The sequence below is a fragment of the Podarcis cretensis genome (assembly GCF_951804945.1).
Source record: "Podarcis cretensis genome assembly, chromosome: 17".
Classification (NCBI taxonomy): Eukaryota; Metazoa; Chordata; class Lepidosauria; order Squamata; family Lacertidae; genus Podarcis; species Podarcis cretensis.
This window is the reverse complement of record NC_137187.1, coordinates 30,998,995-31,019,342: the sequence shown is the minus strand read 5'-3', so window position 1 is coordinate 31,019,342 and position 20,348 is coordinate 30,998,995. Positions and strand designations below refer to the sequence as shown.

At 40.9% G+C, this 20,348-nt stretch overlaps 1 protein-coding gene across 2 annotated transcripts in view; it reads left to right on the top strand.

The window, feature by feature from the left end:
- Positions 1–20,348, top strand: part of TRPC4 (transient receptor potential cation channel subfamily C member 4) — a 59,398-nt gene that overhangs the window by 24,327 nt on the left and 14,723 nt on the right. Inside the window, exons 3-4 of one of the 2 annotated variants that reach the window (XM_079959253.1) lie at positions 4,236–4,754; positions 18,750–18,918. In XM_079959253.1, coding sequence (XP_079815379.1) covers positions 4,236–4,754; positions 18,750–18,918 — 688 coding nt within the window. Of the gene's footprint in view, positions 1–4,235; positions 4,755–18,749; positions 19,087–20,348 lie in introns of both variants that reach the window. The other variant, XM_079959252.1, reaches the window with a different exon arrangement.

Sequence of the window (20,348 nt, the reverse complement as noted above, 5' to 3'; positions counted from 1 at the left end):
AGTGATCTTTGGTCAGCAGCACCATCTCAGCTTAAATCTAGCACACAAGGATATTGTTGAGATAAAAGAGGGTAAGACCTGTATGCTGCTGTGAACTCCTAGGAGAATGTACACATTAAATATATGCTAAAAATTAATTTTAGAAAAAACCTATATTAACTCAATGCTAAAGATGGAAGTGGGAGTGGGGGCTGAGAGCTAGTGTCTTTTCCAAGGCTGCTGCTGCTATTGCTGTTGTTGTTATTTATTATATACTGCCCTTCATCATAAGATCTCATGGCAGTTCACTAGTGAGTTTATAATTCTGGAATCCCCAATATGGTGACTATAGTGACCCTTTCATTTTTTTAAATCTGGAATTTATTCAGTTTTGCCTTTGGGTGGTGCCTAGGGCTTTTTAGGAGAGGTGGGTGACATTTGCTACTATTTTGTGGTGTGCCTGCAACAGTTCCTTAGATTTCTAAATGTGCCCATAGAAAAAAGTTTGGAGACTTTTCTTCTACTACTACATCAACTGACGTTTCAACCCAGGACTTTCTTGCTTACATCCATGGCAACCACAGTATACCAACTCACATTGCAATGTGCTGACCAGTCTGTAATTTAATACGTTATTATGACCAGAAGGGAGAAAGGAATATTTTATGTTCATACTGGTTGAAATAACAATACACTGAAATGGAGCAAGATAAAGAAGAAAATAATTAGGAATACAATTGACAATGGCATTTACAGTAGTTTATCAAGGTTTATATACTGCTTATATTGGTTTGCTGTGCAAATACTGAGTGATTCAATCCCTTGTCAGTATTATGATTTGCAAAGTCACAGCAGGCATAATACACTAGAAGTCTATATTTTTACAATCCTAAGGTCTTAAATTTTCAACTAAGGCATCACACAAATATCAGATGGTGAGTTCTAAACTTGTAAACCCACATGGAATGTTTTGGTTCCCAACTTAGAATGTTATTCCAAACTAGTCTCAGGGTTCATTTCTGCTCCTATATTGAGTCTAAAACATTAATTGACCCTTAACCTTACAAATGGAAACATCTGTCGTAAGAGGCAAAAGCAAGAGGGAGAAGAATCCCATCATAAGCTGTTGCCAAACAAACATGTTACAACCTGACTAGAAGTATTGCAGCCCGATACTTCAAATCTGTGAAGCAATGTGCTGAACTCTGTGGTACCCAGCCTTGTGCATCCCTCCACAGCTTGTTTTTTCCTCCCAGTTTCTCTTCCCACTCATGTTTCTGCACCCTCCCCCTTTCATTCTTTCTTTTTTAGGCTTCTGCCTCTTCTACTCCTCCTCTTTACTTAAGGATTTTCTGCCTGCCCTGCCCTTCTCTAGAATTAGAGCAGCTGAGCCAATTGTCACCCAAGGCCTTTCTGGCTCCCCAACCTCTCCAATATGCAGACTTCACTGTCACCCCTACCGCTTATGTCACTATCACAAAACCCCGAGAATAGTGTTTCTCAAACAATGGGCTATGGCCCACTACTGGGCCTCAGCATTGTTCCAAGTGGTCCTTGTTTGGAGTATATATATTTTTGTTTATTTATTTTGTGCTTTTATCCTGTAATTTTATGTTGTGAACTGCCCTGAGATCTTTGGATGAAGGGCAGTACAGTGGAACCTTGGGATGCGAACGGGATCCGTTCCGGAGCCCCGTTCACATCCTGAACAGAACGTAAGACGCAACTGTGCGTCTGCATGTGCGCAGGTCACGTTTCGCCGCTTCCACGCATGTGCGTGATGTCATTTTGACCATCTGCGCATGCACGTGTGGCGAAACCCGGAAGTAACGCGCTCTGTTACTTCCGGGTCGCCACAGAGCGCAACCTGAAAATACTTATCCTGAAGCATATTTATCCCGAGGTATGACTGTACTGTATATAAATTAACAACAACTTACTCTAGTAGTTACGTTAAAACATAGAGTGCAACTCTATCCATTCAAGTAAGTGTGGCATGCTGGGTTCAGATGCTACTTTGCTCTGTACTTTCTTCCACCACTAGGGGGAGTGTGTTCTTTTCTCTACAGCTTTACATTTAGGTTGAACACATTGGTTCTTTTTACCAATGATTTCTGAAAATGCCACAACAACTTTATGACGACTTACAGAGCATGAGAGTTGACACAGTCCTCACTCACAGTTTCCCAAAAACATTTCTCTAATCTGCATTGTTTCAAAGGCAAATATAATGAGGAGAAAGACTTGCATTGTTAACTGAGAGGAGAAATTACCATTCTGTGGCTTGGTCAAGGTGCAGTTTTGACTGAGATGAGAATTTCCTTTTGTTCAGTGAAGAACATGGCTGATTGATGTTCTATGACCTTCAGTGGTATGGTGCCAGAGAAGTTAAGTTTCAAACTTGTAGAGCTTTGAAAAACAAGCCAAATCACATGCAGTGTGCCAGACACCTTCAGCTTTAGTAACCCTGAAGTATGCCATGAACAAAGAAAAAAATGCTTCTTTTTGCCTCACAGCAAAGGAATTTTGAACCGAAGTTCATTTCTTTATGTTACAGGCAAAAAGCCAGCAACATTTATAAATTATAAAAATTTACTTTTGCTGACTATGAGCCAACTGTCTTCTTTGAGAGGGCCTGCTTTTATCAAAGAGCTCAAAAGTCTAGAGAAACTGTTGAGCCATTCATAAGAGACCTTAATTTTTTTCAAGGAGCTCCTCATAGGGACACAATATACAGTGATATGCACCTGATGGAAGACTTAACTCTTTGCAAGACTATAGAGACGTCAAGGAAATCAGGGGCAACCAAAACTCAGGCCAGGGAGAGGATCTTTTATGCAATTGAAAATATATGGCAGCTGCTGCATTTTCTTTTAGGTACAAGGAAAGCTTAAGTCGGATTTAAAAGATTTATCCTATGTAAATGGGTGGATATGATATACACCATGCCAGCACCAATGTTCCTAACAAAAGGGAAATTTTCAAGACAGAAGGAGGAACAGGGCAAAGCTACTCCCTCCCTAGTTCATTGATAGTATTTCTTGAACCATTAGTAACAGTAGTGAGACAAGAAGAAACTATAAGTGGAATAAAGTCTGAAGGTCCTGAATGGAAGTAAATGCTTACAAATATGGAGAAATAGCTGAATTTAAAGTGAATTTAGCTAAGAACTAGCCTAAGTTTAATTGGGAGTGGTTGGGGGATTTTCAGGTATGGAAAAGGAATGAAAGGAATTCTGTCATGACTGGGCAGAGGTCCATTCAAACAAATAGGGAAATGCAGGATTGTATCTATGAGAATCATTTCATATTCACACCATCAGTAAGTGATTTAAAAATAGCACCTGTGCACTATAAATAGCTGCTTCTAAAACGTATCAAGTCTCCTCTGATCTGTATTTACTGACAAAACAAAAACCCTCCTCACACTGTTTTATTTCTCTCATCACTTGTTGGGAGCAATTACTGTAAAAAGGCAAAGCCAGGTTCTGTTCTTCCTTATAGAAATGGTAGGAGCATTACCAGGAGACAATATTTGTTTCCAGACTATATACAGTATTACAGTAGGTAAATAAGAAGTACAAAACAAGCATTTGTCTTTTTTGGGGAGGAAGGTAATGATATCTCAGAAATAATTACAGTGACGCTAAGAAGGTGAACAAACAGGGAATGCAAAAATATTGAAATTGAGGAATAAAAGAGCAGCCAGCCTAGCTTTTTTCCCCTCACTCTCTTGTTTCCTTTAAGACTGGGATTGATTCTCTCCAGCCAAAGCAAGCCTTTTAGATGTTAGCAATATATGAAGAGGGGAAGCAGAACATCCCGACCTCAGGGCCATAGATCCTGCCACACATTTGACTGAAGATGTCTGCAAAGGGGAAGCCTCCTTACATAGAGATGAGTGCACATAGGCTTCCATGTGGTCAGGAAACCAGATTGTGCAAGGTTTGGAGTAGATTTGGTATCATCTGCATGTGGATAGCACCCAGCTCTATTTCTCATTTTCATCAGATTTAGGCAGTACATTGGAAGAGCTTAATCAATGGCTGAGTCACTGGAGGGCAGCAAATAAAGTGTAGGTCAGATAAGATGGAGATGTTGTTGGCAGGTAGGTAATCTATCCAGTTCTGTTGTGTTCTGGATTGGTTTGTACTACCCAAAAGGATAAGTCTTCGTATGATTATACCTTGATATCTTGTACCTTGAGCTACAGATAACACCTACTCAATATAACTGTATTCACTTCCCTTCCCACAGGTACCACCCATTCTTCTGGATAAACAATTCTCAGAGTTTACACCAGACATCACACCCATTATCCTGGCTGCCCATACAAACAATTATGAGATCGTAAAACTTTTAGTACAGAAAGGTGTTTCTGTTCCCAGACCGCATGAAGTCCGCTGTAACTGTGTGGAGTGTGTCTCTAGCTCAGATGTGGACAGCCTTCGCCATTCCCGATCCAGGCTCAATATCTACAGAGCTCTTTCAAGTCCGTCTTTGATTTCCCTGTCAAGCGAGGATCCTTTTCTTACAGCTTTCCAATTAAGTTGGGAACTTCAGGAACTGAGCAAAGTGGAGAATGAGTTTAAATCTGAATATGAAGAACTATCACAGCAATGCAAGCAATTTGCAAAAGACCTCTTGGATCAGACACGGAGTTCCAGGGAACTTGAAATTATTCTTAACTACAGAGATGATAACAGTCTAATAGAAGAGCAGAATGGTAATGAACTTGCAAGACTCAAACTGGCAATTAAGTACCGTCAAAAAGAGGTAAGTGTATAGAAGAGTATTTTTTCTGATTTAATTGAAATAATGTATGAGATAGATGATATACCCATCAAATGAGACAAATTGCTGTCAAGGTCTTTTGTTCACCATATTGTCTCAATTTAAAAAAGGTAATGGGCACATTCGGTTATTAGGCTCTTGTGATACAAGAAACTGAAATATTGCAGCATATAAGAAATCCAGAAGTACTGCTGCTCGTGTTTTCTCATGAAAAAAAGATCCTGTTAGTATATCTGCCTGACATTAAGCTCTGTGGAAAGACAGAAGTATTTTCTGGTTCATTTTACAGCCTAGAATTCCTCCACAAGCAGCAATGTGCATTGCTGCAAATAGTTGTGTATCTGAAGAAGTGTGCATGCACACGAAAGCTCATACCAAGAACTAACTTAGTTGGTCTTTAAGGTGCTACTGGAAGGAATTTTTTTATTTTGCAAATAGTTGCTTCCTGTAAATGTGTGGAGGCTTTCATGATGATGTAATAATGATAATCAAATCAGTGAAGGTATAGAAATCAGACAGATGGCACTGTGTTGGGTGAGGAAATGGAGGCTACTGGTAGGAACCTATCTGACCCAGACACTAGTGAGATCCCTTCAGAGGAAGAGTCTTGGCCCCCTACAGACTCTCTTCCAACTGAAGACTTGGAGGTAACCCAAAGGCAGCCTGATGTACCCCACTTCAGAGATGTCTAACTTAGGCTACCCAAGGACCCCATGCCAAGCTCTGCCACGATCTCTGATTCTCCCCCTCCAGCTCTCATAAGTGAAGATGGCAGCAGAACCAAACAGGAAGCCCAGAGTCACAGGAAGAGTGCTTTATTGCCAGGATCTACTTGGGTGAGAATCCAGCTTCAAGGAATGACCCAGCAAAGAACCTGTTAGAGGAGGAGCTGGTGTGACTGTGCAATTCTTTGGGTCTTCTCTAACTTCGTTAGGTTAACAGCTCCCTTTAGAGCTCATTAATGTTCTTCCAGCTCCCTCTGTCCTGTTCTGGAACTCCCTGGCTCAGCCCTAGAGGTTCCTGGCTCAGCCCCTGCTTCAGCTACCACTCTGACTCCAGCCTTCACATCAGGTGCTGGTCATGAACAACTACTTAGAAGGGTTACGTTCCTCTTGGTTGAGCCACAATAGTCCAGTAATTCAGTGAGAACAAAACAACTTTGAAATAATAATAGTAATGGGTGGCTTCCAGCAGAATATTAAAAACAAACTTCCCTAAACAGGGCTGCCTTCAGATGTCTTCTATAAGTCCGATACAGTCGTACCTTGGCTTTCGAACAGCTTAGTTCACAAACAACTTGGAACTCGAATGTTGCAAACCCGGAAATAGGTGTTCTGGTTTGAGAACTCTGCCTTGGAAGCCGAACATCCAGCGCAGCTTCCACTGCTTCCGATTGGCTGCAGGACACTCCTGCAGCCAATTGGAAACAGTGCCTTGGTTTCTGAACATTTCAGAAGTCGAACAGACTTCCAGAACGCATTCTGTTCAAAAACCAAGGTACGACTGTAGTTGCAAGTAAGCCTTAGAAAATTCTATGCACATTTAGTAGGAATAAGTGCTACTGAGGTAAATTGAACCTATTTTTGAATAAATAGGCTGCACCAAACAATTTACTTACTGAAGCTGAAAAGCATAAAGAAGAAACATAAAAAATATTATTAGGAATGCAGTAATGCAGTTCTCAAGGGGAGCAATACCTCCTTTATCACCTCTTAGACTCATTCAGAAAGTTCTGATTTTTCTGCTTCAACCACTGTGTGAGTGAGACTAACTCCAGCCAATTAGTCTATAAAGGGATTTGGATCACCATGCTAATCACATGATGCTTGAGATGATAGCCTGTTTTGTTTGATTCAAAGTTATTTTTTTATCATAACTGATGAATTTCCACATGTTGATATTTTAATCACACCCTTTAGCATTGATTTTAATTATTTTTGTATGCTTTTAATAGTTGTTTTTAACTGATAATAGGAGTTTTTTTGTAAACCACCTCGAGGTCTGTTTTTTATAATCAAGTGGTATATAATTTTTAATAACTAAGTAAAAATAATTCTTTATAACTAGAAAGTCATGTGAAGATAGGTGCAGGAAGATACTGTTTGCAAATCATGGAGCTTCAGTATTGCAATGTAAACACAGGCTTAGGGTATCCTGTTTGCCTCATAGCACATGGTTCTACTCAGATAATTTATTGTGTAACATGAGAATATTTTTTATATTATATTTTAAGATTTTCAGACATTGCAAATAGCTAACATAAATACAAATATTTTTAAAGCAGAGTTCATTTAAAGAAACAGTCCTAAGATGATATTTAGTTATGCGTGTGCATTGCTTATTTGGTTGTGCCACCTTAACATTTTATGCTTTATAACAAAAGTATAACCAAGTTAGAAAGCCATCATAACAAATGTGATATTGCAGAGGTTTCATTTGGTCTTTGATACTTCGTCGAAGCTGAGCAATTTCCTCAAGCTCCATTTTAACAGATGGCATCCTTTGCCTTTTAATTAGCTGTTACCTGAAATCAGACTGTAGGGAGGAGGAAACTAATTATGGCTAAGATTCCAAGAACCACATGACTACCAATTCTGCAGCCCCAAGTGGGCTTTTAGAATTGTACTTTTCTAATGCCGCTCCATCATCCCAAGCAATAAAATTCCTTTAAAACTGAGGCATATTCTCACAGCAGTCTGTGATTAACCCGTAGTGGGAAGAGACTGTTCAAAAGTATGTGTGGAGGGAGTGTAAAAAGCTCCAATGAGAAACACACAAGCCAGGAGGGGTGACTGTCTCAGCCTGCATCTCTGTTTGGATTAACCTGCCTGTTTCTATCCAAACAGCTCATCTGTTGCAACAATTTGTAGATCAATTATGAATATGTAGCCATTTTCTGCTTGCACAGAATCCCATCACATGAGAATTCTAGACAAACCCTAGATTATTTTTTGTGGAGTCCGTTCCATCTGCCTTTAATGTAGCATATGAAGAATTTAATTCATAAAGCTCGATTTATGCAATGGAACACTGCTATCCAATTCATTCACGCATATATTTTTTTAAAAAAATGTTTTCCTCTCTTTTGTAAGAGCACTTCCAGAATATCTGTTTATTGAACATACATCCTGATTTTTTTGCAGGAAGAGTAGATGATATTGGCCATTTAATGAGTATTCATTCCAATTGGCTTGCGGGGAGGTTTGATGATGTTGTGTCAAAGCAAGTGCCATCCCATTGCTTCCCAGTGCAACTTTGCATTATTTTTCTTTTCGCGAGAAGTCTGAATTTGGGGGGAAGCAGACTTGTTGCATGCAATCTCCCAAACAGCTTGAGTTGCCCAACCTGAATTTGCCAGTCTGAGCAACTCCAGACAGATGTCTTGTACCAGGTTTATGCAGCAATAAGCACTATATACTTTCAGTGTGGATTTATAATGTATTTGTCTGATCCTCCTCCTGCTACATTAATGTTTTCCAATACTCCTGCATTATTGACTCTGCACTGGCATCCTCCAGCAATTCCAAGGCCATTTTTTGCACCCTCACCATCCACTCTATTGACCCTCCCCCTCTACAGAAGTAGAAGTTAGATGTGCTGTATGACACCGTGCTGCCATATCACTGTGCTTTTTCCAAGCACCAGCAGTAGCACAGCTGTTCTTTTCTCTCAGTCTGCAGCAAGAAGTCTGATCTCTTCTTCCCTCCCTGTGCCCTGTAGCTGGGCAAAGATCTGACATCTGGAAGGAAGGGAGCTGGGAAAGAAGGAGGAAAATACATAAATCGTCAGTAGCCTCTGTGTTGCAGTGGCACACAATCACCTCTCTAGTTTCTCTCTTGCTCTGCACACAAACAGCCACCACATTGTTCTGCGTTTAAGCATACACCCATCTCTGAGCAAAACAAAACCTTAAGAGGCTAAGCCAGTCACAAAGCTTCCCTTTGATCACCCCCCTGACACAAGTGGAGCCACCATAGCTGCCAGCAAGCAGCAAAAAAGAGCAGGTGGGCAGCAATTTTATCTCTCCCCCTCCCCCTTTTAAGTACAAGTTATTTGCAGAATGGCAGCATGCCAGCACCATACTTCCACTTTTACAGTTTTAATATTCAGGCTGTGATTACTGTGCTAAACCTTCACTCGGTTCCACAAAAACAGCATCAACAGGAAGCATGTGGGAGTAGCTATTTCACAAAGAAGCAACTTCAATTCGGCACATTGCCATAGTACCATAGCACATCAGTAGTTAAAAAAGAAAAAAGGGAACATTTCTGGTATGAAAAGTTTAATGATATGTGCCAAAAGTTATGGATCACGCACAGATTGCTACTTATGCCATGTGACCATCTCATCAGTTTTAAAAGTACAAATCAACTTTAATGTGGGAGCACTTGTGACTAATGCAACACCATTAAGAGGACAAATCCTCAGTAACAATGACATCAGTAAAAACAGTGCATATCCTCAAGGGCTAAGGTCCCAATCCCAGGAGGCATAAGCCTTTCACCAAATTAGTCAACAGAATAGTCAGGGTTGGTGGTGCAGCACAGTCCAAACAAACCAAGGTCAAGCACAGGGAATCAGTCTAGGAAACAGTCCAAGATCAGTAGCATAAGTTCATCAAGCTGTGGGAACTAGACTTAGAAACAAGGTTGTGTTGTTTCCAGCAAATGAAAGACTTGGGAAGGAGACATTATGTTCTCTGGCCTCCTGGACCACAGTTGATGTTAGTTGCATACTCATGTGTATACCCCTTGCTCATCAGTAGACCACTGACTTTGGGTCCATAGATGCATACTGTAATGTTTTCTTTAGCCTTGACCCAAATATTTTAGCACCAGTGTTCTTGAGAACTGATGGGTGGTGCTGCTACCTCCTCCTTTGATAGCTCCAGGGGTTCTCCAGCAGGTCCCAACCTGGAGGACCCCTCAAGGAGATACTCGGCATTGGTTTCACAGGACCCTGCTAGCTCCTCAAAGTTCTTGACCTGTGGAGTGTCTGGTTGATCCTTCAAGGACCTCATGTCTGGTACCAGGTCAGGGCGAGATATAACAGTATGTGATGGAATCCCACCAGAGAATAGCTAATCTGGAAGTGCCCAAAGTCTATGAGTCTGTCCCAGGGTATGGTGGAACAGGGTTGACCTCCTTCGTGCCAATTATTTCACATTTTTGGCTTTTTGCTGTATGCCTTTCTATTTCCAGCCCCATTGTTTTTGTGGGATACTAACAAGTTGTAATAACTTGACCTAGGATTGATTTGCTCTCCTTATCTCCAACATGTTGTCTGCACAAAGAGAATTATGATTTTAACAACACCTACTGGAAGAAAAATCAATATACCGGTAGATAAAAAGCAGCAGCAAATGAGTCAGAGCCAACAGTTTCACCATATGTGGCAATTAGGAAGGAGTTAAAAGTTGGCAAGTTAGGGAAAAATTTGTAAGGATGGTTCATATTCCAATAAATATAGAAAAGTGTCTTCAATGAATTTTCAAAGTGACTGTCGACATGGAAACAGCATATTGCTAATAAAAATCCAGAAATTTTATATTGCATTTACAGCAAAGGATTGAGTTTTCATTCTAGAGTAATCTAGAGTGTGGATTATCCAGCACCCCCATAAATACAAAGGTCTCCCATTTAAGGAGCAGAATCAAGATGCAAATTGAGGAAAAGCTCTCATTGAGGGCAACAGTTAAGAAACAGTTCCTGGGGAGAAGACTGAGCTGAACTCTTCTTTTCTAGTGGTTGCCAAGTTTGTAACAACTGGTTTAGAAGGCATTTTAATCCAGTTCTTACGTGGTAGTGGGCTGGAATTTTATTTCATTTCATTTATTAAATTTGTATAATGCCCTTCCTTCGTGGCTCTCAACATAAAAATATGAGATTAAAAACGAAACAAAATACATAATAAAAACAAGAACAAAGATAATCCATTAATTCCATTCCCCAACTTGCATAGTGATGGGAAATTGTGGAGGAGAGATCTGCAGAACTTGGATTCCAAAATGGACTCACCCAATCTGACTAAAATGTATCCAGATTGGATCACAAGTCCACTTTAGAAGAATGGTGGAACATCAAGCCCTGTTGATCCCAGGGCAATGTTCTGTTCAATTGAAAGAGCACAGCGGCAATAAGATTGACTGTGTTAGCTACTCCAGGCCCTGAGCAACTGGGAGACTTCTTCTGGGAGCCATTATAAGAAGGATCAGTTGCAGTATGCATACATGTTCACCTTTTACTTTATATTGTGCACAAATTACTTTTTGTTGTATCAATTCATAGTGAGAGATATAAAATGCATAAAATAAGCACAAACACTGCCTGCCTACCCCTCTCTATTTTAATTTTTTTTTTTTTCCTTTTTAGAAGGCTGGCTGCATTGTGGTCTTGGAAATGCCTTGCCCATGCCAAGCTGCTTCTCATTTATTGAGGGAGCTCTTTTCAGCTTGCAGACTTTACCCAAAGGAACCGGGAAAACACATAGCCAAATGTGCATAAGAAATAGCCACTTGCCATCCACATCTTTCTAGAGCAGGCATGCATCTGTGCAACTTGAGCAGAGTCTAAATAGCCGTCCCACTGCTAACAGCAGTGAAATTAATGCTGACTTGCCGGAAATGTGGATCAATGTTCTTTTTATTCAACAAAAGCCTAAAGAGAAAATAACGCTGTGTAGGAGATATAATATTTAATTACCAGAGAAGTGGATTCAGCAAAGCAGGAGATACTTGTAAATAGCTAACCTCAAGGACTGCATTAGCACATTCTTTATCATTTACCAGAAGCCTATGCATGGCTGAGTTACTCAGAATTTGACACTAAGCCAAGCTAAAAATGTGATTAGAGGTGGGAATTATTTGACAAAATATTAATACAGTGGTACCTCGGGTGAAGAACTTAATTTGTTCTGGAGGTCCGTTCTTAACCTGAAACTCTTCTTAAACTGAAGTACGACTTTAGCTAATGGGGCCTCCCGCTGCTGCTCACGATTTCTGTTCTCATCCTGAAACAAAGCTCTTAACCCGAGGTACTCTTTCTGGGTTAGCGGAGTCTGTAACCTGAAGCGTCTGTAACCTGAGGTACCACTGTAACTAGGTGCTGCAGCTCTGCTTGCCACCCTCACCTACTCCTTTACCCTTCCCCCATCCTTTCCTCCACCCTCCAGTCAGTGGCAGAGCTTCATGCTCCGGCACCGGGGGGGGGGGGGTAGAGAACAGGCGGGGGTGGGGCTGGCGTGCATCCTGGGGGCGTGGCGAGGGGGCAGCCACAATGGCATCCCACTGGGATCGCGCTGCGCTCCCCCCGCACTCCTCTTCCTCCACCAGTGCCCCCAGCCACCCCTATCCCCCCAGAGTTTGCTCCAAGCCCTTCCTTTTCCCTCTTGAGTTGCACCCCTCCCACCCTGCCCCCCCATCAAAGAATGGGGAGGTGCTTCACAAAGCGGCTTGCTAAACTGCTGTGTGAAATGCCTCCTCTTCCATTAAACCCTCCTGTAGCCACGTTTAGTGGAGGGGGTAGGGCTTCACAGTACCTCCCCTCCATTAAACAGCTCACCTGGGCCAGCCAACTGTACCTATAATAAATTATAATAATAATAATTTTTTATTTATACCCTGCCCTTCCTGGTTCCAAATCCGGGCTCTGGGCAGCTAACAACAAATTTAAAACACTTAATTGTAAAAGCAGCATAAAATGCAGTATAAAAACATGAATAGCAATAATATTCAAAGTTCAGAAATCAATTTAGGGGAAATCCATCTGATAAGCATTAGATAATCACCAGGGCTATTGCCGCAGTTGGTGTGACTCCCTACTGAATGCAAGAACTGCCAAGCATGTTGACAAGTTGGAGTTTTTTAAAAAAATATTACATAAGGGTTGTGTGTTAATTTGTTCAAACCAGGGTCCTAGTTTTGCTTGAACATCAGAAGTAGAATCTTTATGTATTTCATTATATACAAGCAGAAAACATTGAGGCAAGTTAACTGGTCAGCCTCATTCCCCCTCCTTTGGCCTGATTCAGTACCTAAATTAATTTCAGCCTGAGATGCTTTAAGAATGAATTGTGATTCTTAAACCAGGCCTTTCAGATAGACGTCCCCAGCTTATTTTTGAATTGGTTGTTTATATTTATAAACTACAGTTCTGGACCATGTACAAAAGGGGATACACATACACACACACACACAGACACACACACACACTCTACTCATTCGCATTAATGATACAGATAGTGCAGATCTAATTAGGACAGAGTTGGATGTGGGCATGACTCATGAGGCAAAGCAGAACTAGCAATGTGACTGGAAATTAAATGAGACCCCAAGTAAAGACATTCCCTGATTGGAAACTAGAGCTATTAATCACAGACCTACACTCACATCCTCTGCTTTTCCCCTCCTGCCTGATGGTTTCCATTTATGGAGACTTTTGAGGAGATTACAAAAACGTATCAAACTAGAAAACAAGCAATTCTGAAGCCTTGGCCTGTTTCTTGGATTTCCTTGGATCACAGCCACCCTGCATTCTGAGGTATTCGGAATATCTCCAGGGCAAGTATTCTCATCTTAGTCACATTATCTGAGACGAATGCATAGTCTTAAACATCTGCCCGTACTGTACAGAGTTCCAGTTTGTTTGCCCCTACCCAGTCATTTCTGACCACAAACTCTATTTTTATACAGCTCTAATCTCATCAGTCTCCCTGGAATACCATGGAGATGAGAGCTAGAATTATCAGTATCTTGATGACATCAAACTCAAAATCAGAGTACAATATTCCCCAGCATCTTCATATACTATTTATTTAATCTAAAGGCCTTATGTTTTACTTTTCTGCCTCAATGTCAGGTACTCTGGATCATTTACAACAGGATGATACCACAATTGACAATATTCAGTAAAAGAACTGAAACATTCAAAAATACAAGAAGAAGAAAAATTAGTCATAGATATGCATGAGATCCTAATAAATAAAGTAATGTTTGAAGCTTTGGGAATTTGATTTAATATGGAGCTTAAAGATTAATCTTCTCTACTTTATTGAACCTACAAATGAACCTACTTCTATTGAACCTACAAATGGGCAATGGGCAGAATCTTAAAAGAGTTGTGGAACGGAGATTTAGGCCAACAAATCGATGAACACAAGTGGGGTTCTCTATGATCTAAACCAACACTGCATACCATTTTGGCTAAACTGTAGGAAGTCATTATAAGATGCCCCTGGATGCCCCTATGCTTTTTAAGAAGTTAGCTACTGCATTTTTCCGTGTATAAGACTAGGGGTTCCCCCCCCTAAAAATTAATGTCAAAAATTAGGGGGCATCTTATACATGGATAATGTCTCCCCCCATTGTCTTAAATCTGAGTCCCCCCAAATAGGGGGTGTTTTATACATGGGGGTGTCTTATAGACAGAAAAATAGGTAATCTCTCACCCTTATGCTGGAGAGGATATAAGCTTAAAGGCACATTCCTCCACATGTGGGGGGAGTGTCTCTTAAAGATTTCTGCACCCATTTCCCCCCACAATTATCCACCATTATAGGGCAACATCTTGTATGCTATCCCATGTTAGCCCTGCTGTCAATGGGAAATGATATCATCCCAAATGTCAAAAATAAAGAGGCAAATATTTGCTTCCAATTGTAATAAACACCCCCTCTCACCACAGAAACTTGGACCCGATATGTGTGTAATATAGCACATATGGAACACTTAACTCACCTTTGGAGAGTGATAAGAGGTTGGTTTTCAATGTATTATTGTTTATTAACAGTACAGTAACCTCCCTTTGGTCTCAGTCGCAGCAGCCAGTAGATAAATTATCTTAATGCTTTAGATTGAAGTATACTCTAATTTATAAGGGACGCAGGTGGTGCTGTGGGTTAAAGCCTCAGCGCCTAGGGCTTGCCGATCGAAAGGTCGGCGGTTCGAATCCCTGCGGCGGGGTGCGCTCCCGCTGCTCGGTCCCAGCGCCTGCCAACCTAGCAGTTCGAAAGCACCTCCGGGTGCAAGTAGATAAATAGGGACCGCTTACCAGCGGGAAGGTAAACGGCGTTTCCGTGTGCGGCTCTGGCTCGCCAGAGCAGCGATGTCACGCTGGCCACGTGACCCGGAAGTGTCTCCGGACAGCGCTGGCCCCTGGCCTCTTAAGTGAGATGGGCGCACAACCCCAGAGTCTGTCAAGACTGGCCCGTACGGGCAGGGGTACCTTTACCTTTACCTTTATACTCTAATTTACACGATTTTACAAGCTTGTTTAGATGTCACGTTTATGACTGCATACAAGACTTAATATCTGTACACGTATCTGTCTTGGAAGACAACACTTTGTGTTTGGTAATTTATTTTTAAATATTTCAATAAAGTTTGTAAGTAAAAAAAGCAATGTCCGTAAATAAAAAGAAGGACATCAAGAAGACAGGGAATTGGCTCTCCTTGGTTTATGGCATTCCGAGCCTAAGTACAGCAAGAGAGAAGGTGCTATTACATGTTCCCACAAATCAAGCCTCAGTTATCAGCAAGATAGTCAGAAGGCCTCCCCAAACTATCTCCAAAATCAGCCAGGTTCATACTGTAGAACAGGAGTGGCTAAACATTTTTTGGTTTGAGGGTCAGATTGATGGTCAGCTCGCCTCCTTAAGGGCCACATCCCAGCACTGGGAATGGCTAATTTTGTGTGTGTGTGAACTCTCTCTCTCTCTCTCTCTCTCCACCCCCACCCCCACCCCACCCACATACATGCATATTCACCACACATATACAGTGCACACAGTCACCAGGCATGAAGACACACTCTGCCTCTCTCACAAACGCACATTCTCAAACATGCATTCTCACAATAAACACATGTAAAGACAAGACACACACAACCAGGATTTCCAGCCCTCCACACTCCAGGGCAGTGAAAACAGTACATTGCATAAATCATTATTTTTTATTTCTTTTTAAATAGATCTGTTTATTTGTAAATACAAAAAGAAAAAAGGTAGGCGAGATAACAGCCTTTTCAGCTGACATCATATTTATTTTAAAAAATAATTTATTATTTTTACTCCGCCCATCTGGCTGGGTTTCCTCAGCCACAATAATAATATTCCATCAATTCTTATTTAAATATACAGATTAATATAAGCAATCCATATGCCCAAATAGATATTTAAACCATGTGTTCAGATAAGCACAATCACAAAATCTGCTACTGTCCTGCAACACTTTGGAGTCTCAGTTTCTCTTATTCCTATCAGCATGAAAACAAAATAAGCCCCTCAAGCGTAAGGTAGGGATTTCAGATTTGCCCAAAAAATCTAGTTTATTTACTTATTTTATTTCTGACATTTATATAGTTACCCAAAAACAATTATATGGATGATAATTCCATGATAATTCCATGCTGATAAAACTCTTAGCGGTAAGGTAATAGCATTCTGGGACTTACTCCGTGCTTTCTATAGATGTTATATTCTAGCACATTGAAGCATGTATTATAAATTGGTAGGATTTAAATAACTACCAACTGACATGTTTAATTAGAAGAGATAATTGAGTTTCTAAAAATACATTAGTATCCGTTAGATTAAATTAAATTCAACCATCCATCATGTTTTAATAGTCTGAAAAGAGCCTTAAGTATTACGCTAATGGTTTCCTTCTGTTGGCCATGCTTTGACTGTGTGCAATGACTAGAGTTGCCATTTATTTATTTATTACAGTTATTTGGCACTTCTTCACTAGAGTGTCTCAAAGTGACTTAAAAAGTAAGAATAAAAATAACATGCTACTGCGACTGATCCAACCCACCACACTAAAACAATTAGCACAAAAAGGTGCCACAGAAATACCAAATTATCCTTTAGGGCCAAAGGCCTGGGAGAATAAAAATGGTTTTGCCTGGCAGCTAAAAACGCAATGGTGTTGTCAGCTGTGCCTCCTTGGGGAGAGCATTCCACAGTGGGGAGCCACTACTGAAAAAGGCCTGTTATCACGTCATCGCTCTCCCAACCTCCCTTCAGAGGGGCACCCAGAGAAGGGCCTCAGATGATGAATGCAGGGTTCATGTGGAGAGAGGCAGATGGATGGAATAGTGGAGATGCAATGAAAGCAGAAAAATATGCTTTCTCCACTGCTTTCAATGCTACCAAATCGACATGAAAATGAGCACTTTACTAGTGTTTGGTTCCATTTGTCTGGAGTTTCCTTCCACTTGCATTCAAGCCTTCTCTGGGCTTGCTTCATTGCCCTAAACCATGGGTAGGCAAACTAAGGCCAGATCCAGCCCAATCACCTTCTAAATCCGGCCCATGGACGGTCCGGGAATCAGCGTGTTTTTACATGAGTAGAAATCCTTTCATTTAAAATGCATCTCTGGGTTATTTGTGGGGCATAGGAATTCGTTCACCCCCCCCCCAAAAAAAAATATATAGTCCGCCCCCCGCCCACAAGGTCTGAGGGACAGTAGACTGGCCCCCTGCTGAAAAAAGTTTGCTGACCCCTGCCCTAAACTCTGGGAGATATTCTCTGCCTGAAATCCTGGAATGTTGCTGCCCGTGTAGAAAACGAAGTACTGAGCAAAATGGACCAGTGGTTTGACTCACTATAAGGCAGTTGCCCATGTTCCTATGATTCCTATGTTCCTATGATTATCTTCTGAAGAGAAACTAGAGATTTTTGGATTTAATTTTTACAAATTCCAGTTTGAGCTGCCTGATTCGTCCCTTCCAAGCTAATATGCAAATCAAATTTTCTGACTATTGCAACATAATTCTTGACTTAGAAGGCATCAAAATCCTTATTTTTTGAAATTCAAAAGGAAGAAAAGACATTTTAAAATATGTATTTAAATTCAAATTTTCATACTTTTCTTTTTCTTTTCTTTTTTGTTAATTAGTGTAAAAGTGACACAGACTGGAAATAGATCGTCCTGTATATCCTCAAGAGAAGCACTTTAAGATAGTCACAATATTAGAGTTTCCTCGTGCTTTCTTAGCATCAGCACTCCTGAACATCAGAAATGGTGGTCCATCTAGTCAAATGTTCTACTTTCAGCTGTGGCTAGTCATAACCTTCATGATTCCTGTTCTGTTCACATTATATCCTAATTGTGGATATGCCTGTTCTATGTCTATGAAGTGGGGGCAGGGATTAGGCAGGACAAAAGACACTAACTATGGTTTCTTTGCTGCTTCTTTATCAGTGGCTGCTATTGTATGTTGCAGAGGAAATTGCAGGTATTTGTGCAGTAAGTGCATATTCCATTTAGAGTTGCTGCTGTTGTGTCTTTACTAGCAGCTAAAAATGATAAAGATGAAACATTTGCTGGTTTGACGTAAGGGGGAAATTCCACCTGCCTAATTTCTGTGCATTGGACGCAGAGTCAGGGTTGATAAAACAGTAGCAAACCTAATACCGTTACAGAACATTTGTTCTTAAAAGGTGTGTGTATGCAGTTCTGGGCTAAACCCAAATCTGCATGAATTAAGCCACTTTGGATTCAGTTCCAGGGCACTATAGATAGAAGCACACAGCAGGTTCAGAACATTTGGCGTTCTAAGTCCCAAGAGGAATTGCATCGCAACTGGGACTTTTGTGTTCTTTTAATTTTTATTTGAATTTGAAAGTTGATCTAATGATGGCTGAGTAGTGTGGCTAAGTCCAGTCCTTGAGAGGGATCCAGTAAAAGTTGCACTGAAGAGAACATTTCCTCTAGGTGGGTTTTTCCATGGCTGTACCACTGAGATAAGAAGAAGAAAATGCATTAATGTGACTGGAGGCAATGGATGACAAGATTCTTGTACCTTTAATATTTGGTCATAAAGGGAGTCCATTTCAGATTGTCATATAGATAATTTCCATTAGGCAGGCAGGCGAAACAGCTCGGTACCTGCTGAAATTCCTCCGCCATGGTACAATGTACAGGTAATGATGTAGTAGGTGGGAGAGATTTGACTGTTCTTTTTCTTTTGCTTTAGTTTGTTGCCCAGCCAAACTGCCAACAACTGCTTGCCTCTCGCTGGTATGATGAGTTCCCTGGCTGGAGGAGGCGCCACTGGGCCGTGAAGATGTTGACTTGCGTCATCATTGGATTTCTTTTCCCCGTCTTCTCTATCTGCTACCTGATAGCTCCCAAGAGCCCACTGGGTCTGTTCATCAGGAAGCCATTCATCAAATTTATCTGCCATACTGCATCCTACTTGACTTTCTTGTTCCTTCTGCTGCTTGCCTCTCAGCACATTGACAGGTCAGATCTGAACATGCAGGGACCTCCACCAACCATCGTCGAATGGATGATATTACCGTGGGTCCTGGGTAAATGTATTAGTAAAGAAAATTCAGTTGACTTGCATAACTCTTCCATAATTGTCTAGCTTTGCCTAGCATATACAGCAGGGCATTGTAGTTTATTCTATGGTTTTATTATAAACTAGTTCATTAATCTATCCGCAGCCCATCTAGGTCAATAACAGAAAATTCCATTTAAGATTAAGGAATTTTTAAGAAAAGGAATTTCAACTTTAATTTCATTTCAGAATTAAAATTACTTTCAAATTAATATGTTGAATGGTGGACAGTCAGATCCAGGTGCTTTTCTCCACTTGGACAAATAGGCTAAACTAGCATTTTTGCTCTAGATTTTAAAAATGGGAAATGATGTAGCTTAAAAAAAAAAAAAAAAAAACATATGGGGAGAGGGGGAATCAGAAACAAAGTTCCACCATTCCAGTAGGGAAAACACAAAATAGATCATTATGTTTCATTGCCAGCAGTAAATTGTATAACAAAAGTCTGGGCTTCTTCCACCATTTTAATGGAAGTTCTTCTGTTTTGATACATCTCTATGTTCCCTCTATTTTTTCCTTAGTCAGTTGCATTTTGTGCTTAGTGCACATACATATCAGGGTACATGCAGTGAACACTAAGGCTGCAATCCTAACACCTGATGTGATCAGTAGAAAGGTAGACTACAGTACAGGCCCCTCTCTGCTGGCCTTTGATGATGGATAGGAGTGCCACCGATGTGGGGCGGGGCCCCTAACTCAGTAAGCTACCAGCAGAAGCAAGTAGAGAGCCCCAAAACAGGGCATTTCAAGGCAAGGCACTAGAGATTCCCCCAAGGGGGCTGATTCTCAGCCCCCTCAGCTACATCACTCCTAGAACTGGCACGGCAAAGTAAAGTATGTGAAGCCATCAAATATTCCATCGTAGCTTCCCACAATCATGCGTTTATTAACAAACAAACACCCATAAATAAACATCAATCAACTGAACTTAGTATTCTCTTAACAGAACAAGCTGCCGTGCTTGCTGTTAGGATTATAGTCATCTGAAAGCAACGAACGTATATCAGCATGGTGTACGTGTGCAAATTGGGCTGTGCAATAGGAGAGAGGAGATGGCATGGAAATGGGGGTGATTTAAGAAGAATGAGGAAGGTAGAGGGGGAAAGCGAGTGGAGGTGAAAATGTGGAGTGCAAAGGGGGTTGCACAAAACGAGGGAGTAGAAGGCATGGGAAAGGGGTTAAAGATGAAAGCAGGAACACAAAAGTGTCTGAAATATGGGAGGTGATGGT